The sequence below is a fragment of the Erpetoichthys calabaricus genome, chromosome 4, assembly GCF_900747795.2.
Source record: "Erpetoichthys calabaricus chromosome 4, fErpCal1.3, whole genome shotgun sequence".
Lineage (NCBI taxonomy): Eukaryota > Metazoa > Chordata > Cladistia > Polypteriformes > Polypteridae > Erpetoichthys > Erpetoichthys calabaricus.
The window spans coordinates 302270234-302278707 of record NC_041397.2 but is presented as its reverse complement, the minus strand read 5'-3'; the positions used below and the strand labels follow the sequence as shown (position 1 = coordinate 302278707).

General features: G+C 39.5%; 1 protein-coding gene across 1 annotated transcript; it reads left to right on the top strand.

The window, feature by feature from the left end:
* The first annotated feature begins 1076 nt into the window (after positions 1–1076).
* Positions 1077–2049, top strand: LOC127527692 (olfactory receptor 13-like). Its single transcript, XM_051927271.1, has one exon. The coding sequence runs from the start codon at positions 1090–1092 to the stop codon at positions 2035–2037; it is 948 nt and encodes a 315-aa protein (XP_051783231.1). The 5' UTR covers positions 1077–1089; the 3' UTR covers positions 2038–2049.
* The last annotated feature ends 6425 nt before the right edge of the window (positions 2050–8474 follow it).

Below are 8474 nucleotides of genomic sequence, written 5' to 3'. Positions count from 1 at the left end.
CCGGTGTGCCCAGGGTTCACCCTGTGATGGAGCAGCCTTTTCTAATAATTTTGTTCAGGTATTGGGCTTCTTTTAAACTCAGGTTACTTCCCCAGGAGACTGCAGGTTATAACACCACACTGGCTGCTGTGGACTGGTAGAACATTTCCAGTATCTTGCTGTACACATCAAAAGACCGGAGTCTCCTTAGCAAGTCCAGTGCTCTGACTCATCTTATCCAGCGCCACTGTGTTGTCAGACCAGTCCAGTTTGTTTTTTATATGGACCTCCTGGTACTTGTAGCTCTGCACCACTTCCACATCCTCCCTGTGAATGGTAACTGGTCTCAGAGGCTTCTTGGCCTGCCAATAATCCACCACCATCTCTGTTGTCTTGCTGATGTAGAGATACAGGTTGTTGTCCCTGCACTACAAGACAAAGTCCTCCACAACCTTTCCTGTACTCTGACACATCTCCGTTATAATGCAGCCTATGATGGAAGAGTCATCTGAAAATTTCTGTAAGTGGCAAGGGCTGGTATTGTGCTGGAAGTCTGTTGTGTAGAGGGAGACAGATCAGTTCTGTGAGGTGCTCCAGTGCTGGTCAGGTAGTTCATGATCCAGGAGATTGTGGGGGCATCAAGATTCAAAGCTTTGAGTTGTTGATGATGCAAAATGTTGTTAAACGCACTGGAAAAGTCAAAGAACATGATCCTGACTGTGGTGACGGCTTTGTCCAAGTGGGAATAGGCTCTTTGGAACGTGTAGGCCAGAGCATCCTCTGCATCTACATGTTTGATAGGCAATATAACCGTGCATGTGAATGAGCGCATAATACCCTTGTTTGATGGGAATAACAGCAATTGCAATTTCTTCACCTTCTGTTGACTCTATGTGTGTTTGTGTGCGCTCTTTTGCCCGCCTCATCCCGGTTACATTATCAACATCTGCAGTTTCAGATGTAATTAAGACTGAGGCAACCAACCCAGACCATCCCATCCTAAAAGTGTGGATTCCTCAAACAAACGCCAGTACAATCCTTTCAAAACATCTAATAAAAATGTATATTTTTTTCTCTCTTTCTCTCCACCAGCTTTACCTGAAGTCATCCATGTCTTCTTTGAGCCAAAACAGTTCTGTAGTCACAGAATTTCTCATTGCTGGATTCCCGGGATTCAGAGACCAAGAATCCAGGAGAACTCTGTTTGGAGTCTTCCTCACAGTTTACCTCTTCACTTTGGTGGGGAACATTTTGTTAATCACCATTTTTAGTACCGACAGAACGCTGCACACCCCTATGTACATCTTAGTGTGTGGTTTGGCTGTTCTCGACATTGCCATCAGTACCAACACTGTGCCCAGTATGCTTGTCCTATTAATATTTGAATACAGAATTGTGCCTTTAGCTGCTTGTTTTACTCAGACATTTTTCCTGACTGGACTTTTCTCAACAGAGTGTTTCCTTCTTACAGTAATGGCCTACGATCGCTTTATTGCAATCTGTTACCCACTTCACTATCCTAATTTAATCAGTAACAGTCGCACCTCCAAGCTGATACTTTGTTGCTGGGTGTTTGGGTTTCTTTGTGCAAGCATTACTTTAGTTCTTTCTCTCAAAATTTCATTCTGCAAGCCGACTAATGTTATCTATGTGTTTTGTGACTTTGGTTCGTTGTTGTTCCTAGGGTGTGGGGACATTCAAATTACTAATTATGCCATATTAAGTTTTCCCATGAGTGTGTTGTTTATCCCAATGGCATTAATCCTTTTCTCCTATATACGGATTATAATCTCAGTTCTCAGAATTGCCAGTAAAGAGGGACGAATGAAGGCCTTCTACACATGTGGCACACATATGCTCGTGATTTTTGTCTTTTTTCTCACTGCTGCTGGAGTCCTAATTATAGACAGGATTCCGTCGACATCTAAGGATACCCGGATTTTTGGACTCGCAGTACGCAATGTGTTCCCATCATTAATGAATCCTGTAATTTACTGCCTAAGGACCCAGCAGATTAGAAGCAGTTTTCATAAAATTTTGAAGAACATTAATTGTTAAATAAAATTAATATTTTACCAGCTAGAAGAAAGAATTCTTCATGAGTAAAAAATAATATTTAGTAATGAATGAAGGAATTAATTTATATAAATAAAATCATAAAATCTGTCTTTTGAAATTTTTGGCTTTGTTTGATGTTATTTATGCATTTTGCACACTCATTTCAGCCTTCAGATCACATCTTAACTGTTTGCCTATGTACCAATCACGAAAAAACTGCCCAACCGATAAGCATTAAATTTTGCCTGCAAGTTACCATTATTCCAATTTAAAATATGGGATATGTGGCATTTCACAAATTTCTTTTTCAGGGGTTGTAACTGGGAGAGCACGCAAAATCTGCACATTGTTCCAAATGATCTTAATGAAATTTTGCATACATAATAAAACCGAACTAACTTAAAATTCAGGCTACATTGCATTTCAAAACTTTCATCAGTAAAGGTGGTTGTAATGATAGAGGCAGCATAAAATGTGTCACTCCAAAGCAGCCGAGTTCAAGTTGATGGCATTTTGCATGCATATTACTGTTGATACAACTTCAAATCTAAATGTGAAGGCCTTTCAAAACTTCCATCGAGAAATGGCGTGAGGAGGAGAGTACAAACCAAAACCACTTGGTCATGCCGAAAGGATCAAAGTGATGGTAATGAATTTGTCATATTGTTTAGATTTAGCACTACTTATAATACAAGCTACATTCCACATTCAAAGCAATTGGGAGTTTGTGGTGTAATGAGGACTGAATTTGGTGCATACAGTGGACTCAGTACGTATTCAGACCTCTTCACTTTCTACACTTTTTATCGTGTTGTAGATTTAATTTTAAATGGATTAATTGCTCATTTTTGCCCATCAATCTACGCTCAATATACCACATGGACAAAGTAAAAATATGTTTTCAGAAAGGTAGGCAAATTTATTAAAAATCAAAAACTGAAATCTTTCATATCGGTATTGAAACCCTTTGCTGTAGCACTCAAAATTGTGCTCAAATACATCATGTTTGCTTTAATTCTACTTGAGCTGTGTCTACAACTTTATTGGAGTCCGCCTTTAGTAAATTGACTTGATTGGATGTCATTTAGAAAGGCATATGTGTACCTGTGGCATGTAACGTCCACAATTCACATTGTATGTGAGAACAAAAACCAAAACAAGAACGAAAGTCTTTGTGTAAACCTCAAATTGTGCTGAGTATGTCTCATTAGGGCAAAGGGGATATAACACAATGCTTTGAGTGTTCCCAGGAACTAAGTGGCCTTAATAAGTTTGAAGTGAAAAGAGGTTTGGAACTTCCTAGCATATACGATACATATTTCATTGGGAAGAATGAAATGCAGTCTGCAGTTACAAATAAAAAAACGATTAGTCAAGTCCAGTGGCTAATTCTGGATTAACAAAAAGGAATATGCTAACTAAAGACCAATGTGATGCACATTGAAGACAAGAGAAGAGAGGCTGTTCTACAGGAATTCTGAAATAATGGATTATTCTTCACTTGAAAAGTCTGATTATACTACAGAACCTTATATTTTTGAGATAACCATTTTTTTTAGAGATTTGGAAAGCTAGAGAATCAGGAATTTGTGACATTTGAAATGTGCTCTCTTTATGTATCCCTCCTTGCTCTTTAATAGCTCACGTCTGACTTTCTCCTGTACAACTGTTTTGCTGGAAATTTAAAACGATCACTCCAGGTCTGAAGTACATCCTTTGTGTTCTATAAGTGTATCTGTTTTTATGAATCACTGACTGACTGACAAGAATATTTGCAGACATCGTAAGGAAAAATGGTTTTCCATAACAGATTAATCTTAAAGCCCTGAGGCCCATAAAAATACAACCTCAAAACAATTTAATTTAAAAAAAATTAGTGATGTGTGAAAAATCATCAATGATGTTTTGCATTTAATAGTAGGAAACAGCCATCTTACTGACTTCAAGTCTATGATCAACATAGAAGAGTACAGACGAATGTATTCTTTTTGTTTTCTTGAGCTTATTTATGGTTTGTATATACTGTAAATATGTATATAGTCATCACTTACTTGCTGCACATTACTTCAAAACAAACAAATAAGTTCCCATATACTGTGGAAATCATCTACAGAAACTGGTCACATGGAGACCAGGGGTTGTTACACTGAGATTTTTGCAATTCATATTGGCATGCTTGAATAACCTGCCTACACTCTATGGCGGTGTGAATTGCTTAAAATATAACAAAACAGAGTACAATAGACTTAAAGTAGCCCAAACATGGGTTCCCCACCCCCATTTCTCAGTCTACACCATATTCGCAATATTTTCACAATCCTGTTTGCACTTGCTGCATGCATTCTTGCATTCGCAAGCATTCTGTGTTTTGTATTAAGTTTTGCAATTAATTTAATACCAGCAGCCATACAACATGCACTTCAGAACAGGTCATCCACCTGAAGGTAAGCATGTTTGAGCCTGGCCAGTACTTGAATGGGAAACCATCTAGGAAAAGCTTGGGTTACTGCTGGAAGAGATGTTGGTGGGGTCAACAGGGGACGCTTACCCTGTGATCTGAATGCGGATCCTAATGCCCCAAGGCAGTGATGGGGACACTGTGCTATAAAAATGGTGCCATCCTTTGGGTGAGATATAAAACCAAGGTCATGACTTTCTACGGTGCAAAAACAAAATTCCCAAATGAAATTATACAGTGTTATTAAATAAAACCCAGTCCTAATGACACACACAGAGCAAAAATAACAAAAATAACCAACAGAAAATATTTGCAAAAATACTGTCTTTTCCTTTCCTCCTGTGCCAACCAAAAATCAGGAAAGGAAAAAGAAAAATAATTATAAACTCCTATTCAAAAATGCTATTTATACAAAAAAAAACTCCTTCCTCGAAAGGAATAATCCAGGAGAAAGAAAAAAATACTGCTCAAAAAAATTAAAGGAACACTTTGAAAACACATCAGATCTCAATGGAAAAAAAATTCTGCTGGCTCGCTCTACTGATACAGACTGGTAATGTGTTAGGAACAAAAGGATACCACATCGTTTGATGGAAATGAAAATTATCAACCTACAGAGGACTGAATTCAAAGGCACCCTGAAAATCAAAGTGAAAAAATGATGTGGCAGGCTAGTCCATTTAGCCGAAATTTCATTGCAGCAACTCCAAATTGTACTCAGTATTTTGTATGCCCCCCCCCCCCCCCCCCCCCCCCCCCCTCCACAACACGTGCTTGTATGCATGCCTGACAACGTCCTAATGAGACGACAGATGGTGTCCTGGGGGATCTCCTCCCAGATCTGGACCAGGGCATCAATGAGCTCCTGTACAGTCTGAGGTGTCGGATGGTCTGAAACATAATGTCCCAAATTTTTCCTTTACTTTTAAAATTCCAAATTAACCTCTTATGCATGAGGTGACCGCCAGCAGGACACTACCATATTTCAAAGTTGTTTGTGTATGATGCAATAAATCCGCAAGTCAATCAAAAGCAATAATTGTATTTTTACATACGCAAAGATGTCTTCTTTCAAATAAATCATAAGTTTTCATGCTGTCTGCTCCCTTACATTTTTAAAATATGTGATTGGCACATGTATACCCTGAGGCGAGCAGAGCGTCACAACCAAGTGAATCTGATTTTATCAAATATCCCACTTACGTCGAGCCGCATACAGTGAAAGGCTCATTACCATTGGATAGTTGAGATTCAAAGCAGTCTAATGATGACATAGGTGTCTATGATTGGTCATTTGTACTACATGTCACAGCTGTGTGTACATGGCAACAAATATAATGCCTGTGTAACCTCTCAACTTTACGCATTGTTATGCACAAAGCTTGAGTCAGATTCTGAAGAAAGTTTTGGCTTTATTGAGAATGACATGTTTGATGAAGGTCTCAAAGCTATGCCTGATTTGTAAGTACTGCTTAGTATGATTTTGAAGAGTCATGGTATGCAGTTTTACAGTTCAAGTCTCATGGATTCAGTTACTATACCTTTGAGGCATTCTGCTCCCTGTTCTCCCTATGTTCTGAGCAGTGCTCACTCAATGTACTAAGAGTACCCCGGCAATGTTTCTTAGCATTGCAATGAGTAATTGATTTGCTGTACTTGTGCTTCTCAAACTTTCATGCAAACACCCCTCAGCCTGATTCAATTTCACTGTATCATGCCGCTCATGTCACTGAGGAGGGAGCATTGAGGGAAAAAAACATAGTTTCAGCTAGTGAGTTGATCCCAGTATATTCCCCCCAAAGAAAGAATAGACAGCGCTGTGAAGTATTTTTTTATCCCATTTCTAATTCTGCTTGCTTCACCACTGGCATCCCCACTATGGGAGGGAGGAAATGAAGGGGGTCAGGGAGATTCAAGGGATAAAAAGACTTGCAAGGCTGTGTTGATTTTTGTTGGTGGCATCGCGGAGAAAACGTTTCCAGTGGATTATACTGTGAACAAGTCTCATATGAAAATGTGTGCATCTTCTTCTACCTCTTCATCTTTTCTCACTTCTGTATGGGGTCAATGGCTTCATCAACCTGCAAACAATTTAGTCCTCCACCTCCTCACAAGTCAAACTCTTTTAAATCAGATCTCTTTTTAACTTTATCCATCCACCCCTGCTTCAGCCCCCCTCGCTTTCTCTTCCCCTGTACTACCATTTCCATTACTCTTTTGCCCACATATTAATTGTCCTTCTTCATCACACTCCAATCCCAATCCAAGTATACAAAATGTATGCTTATTCTGTGCCCAGTGGTAAGCAAAATTATTTCAAGGTATGGCATGAAAAAGTATTTTGAAAGTAAAGGTTTGGATGTGTAAATAATTATATGTACATAATTACACATTTACTTGCTGCTTCAGAGTGATATAAAGTTGTTTACGTGTATATGTATATTTTTTTGTAAAAAAAAAAAGGTATATATTGTGACGGACGGCCGGCAGCTCAACCTGGCTGACACACCCGGGACGCTAGATGGCAACTTCCCTGCAGCATAGTGGTGCCCCAAATCCCTGTACAGCACTATGGGATATGGAGTGTGGTTTCACAGCCCTGCTGGGTACCATGGGTGCTGCCAGGTGATGCTGCAGGGAAACACGGGGATTTATGCTTCCAGCCTATAGCCTGGAAGTACTCCCAAATCATGGGGACAGAAGGACAGAAGTACTTTCGAGCTGAAGAAAATACAATTCTCCATCTGACCCGGAAGTGCTAACGAATCACATGGACGGAAGGACAGAAGCACTTCCGGAGGGAGTGTGACAGAGCTTGCTGGGAGGAGAGGAGGGAAATTATTGTGTTGATTTATTGTGTGTTTGGTGGATGTGGTGGTTTGGAGGCACTACTGAAAAGAAAAAGATTAAAAATCTTCTTAGTGCTTTTAAACCTGTGCCCGGAGTATCTGTCTGTTGGGTTTCATGGGGCAACAGCGCCCTCTAATGTCCACTGCAACTACAATACTGAGAGATTAGGTGCAAGAGACTAAATGTTTCCAAAAAGGTGGACACCTTGTGTCAAACAGTCTAACTTTTCAGTGCTGTGGGATACAAGTTTAAGTTTCTGGAGAGAAATCCCTAAAGCACCATTTTTTTTTGTGTATTACTAAGTTGATATTGGTGCAAACAAAGGTTTTTAATCATATAAAGACTTTCTTTAAAAATGTGAAGTGTTGTGTTCACTGCTCTTTAGCCATTTGCTGCTCCTTTATTGCAATAAACAAGTAATAGGCATTTATTTTTGGCTACGTATTTTAGGTGCAATAATACCAAAAACCCTTTAGTTGGTTAAACATGCACATCAAAGGAGTCTGAAGAAGCAACTGTTTCAGTGTCAACTGAGGCACCACATGCCACTCGTTGGTCATTTTGGTGAGCCAAGCACATATGGCAATAGTCCACAGATTACTTCCTGCAGTATGGGGATGAACTACTAATTTTAAAGAACTAAATATATAATTGCATCACATATTTGAGCAAAATTATGTGGGATACCGAATGATGTGAAGGTGCAGGTGATCATTTGCGTCACATATATCTTAGAATCTGACTTAAAAGAACAGAGGTATAGAAATTGCACCTGAACCTGACTTTTGGACTGTGGGTGTTGAGCTCACACAATGGGACTTTGGGGTTTCTTGGAGGTACAGTCAGTCTGAACAGACTAAGGTGTCATTCTGCATCTTCCTCCAGGACTGAGTCCTAATGTCCACTCTGTGGATGATCTTTGCGTGTTTATTCTGCTTAAGGTTAGAGTTGGAGGTTGAGCAGAAGCTATGTATTGTTCATGATTTAGATGGTAAAAGTTATATTTTATGGAAGGTGTACACAGGAACACCACAGGGGACTGTACTTTCTCCGGTCCTGTTCAGCCTATATACATCGGACTTCCAATACAACTCAGAGTCCTGCCACGTGCAAAAGTGCGCTGATGACA

What these genes read in the sequence shown, in the direction of transcription:
- LOC127527692 (XM_051927271.1), top strand. Translation starts at nt 1,090, where the DNA reads ATGTCTTCTTTGAGCCAAAACAGTTCTGTAGTCACAGAATTTCTCATT.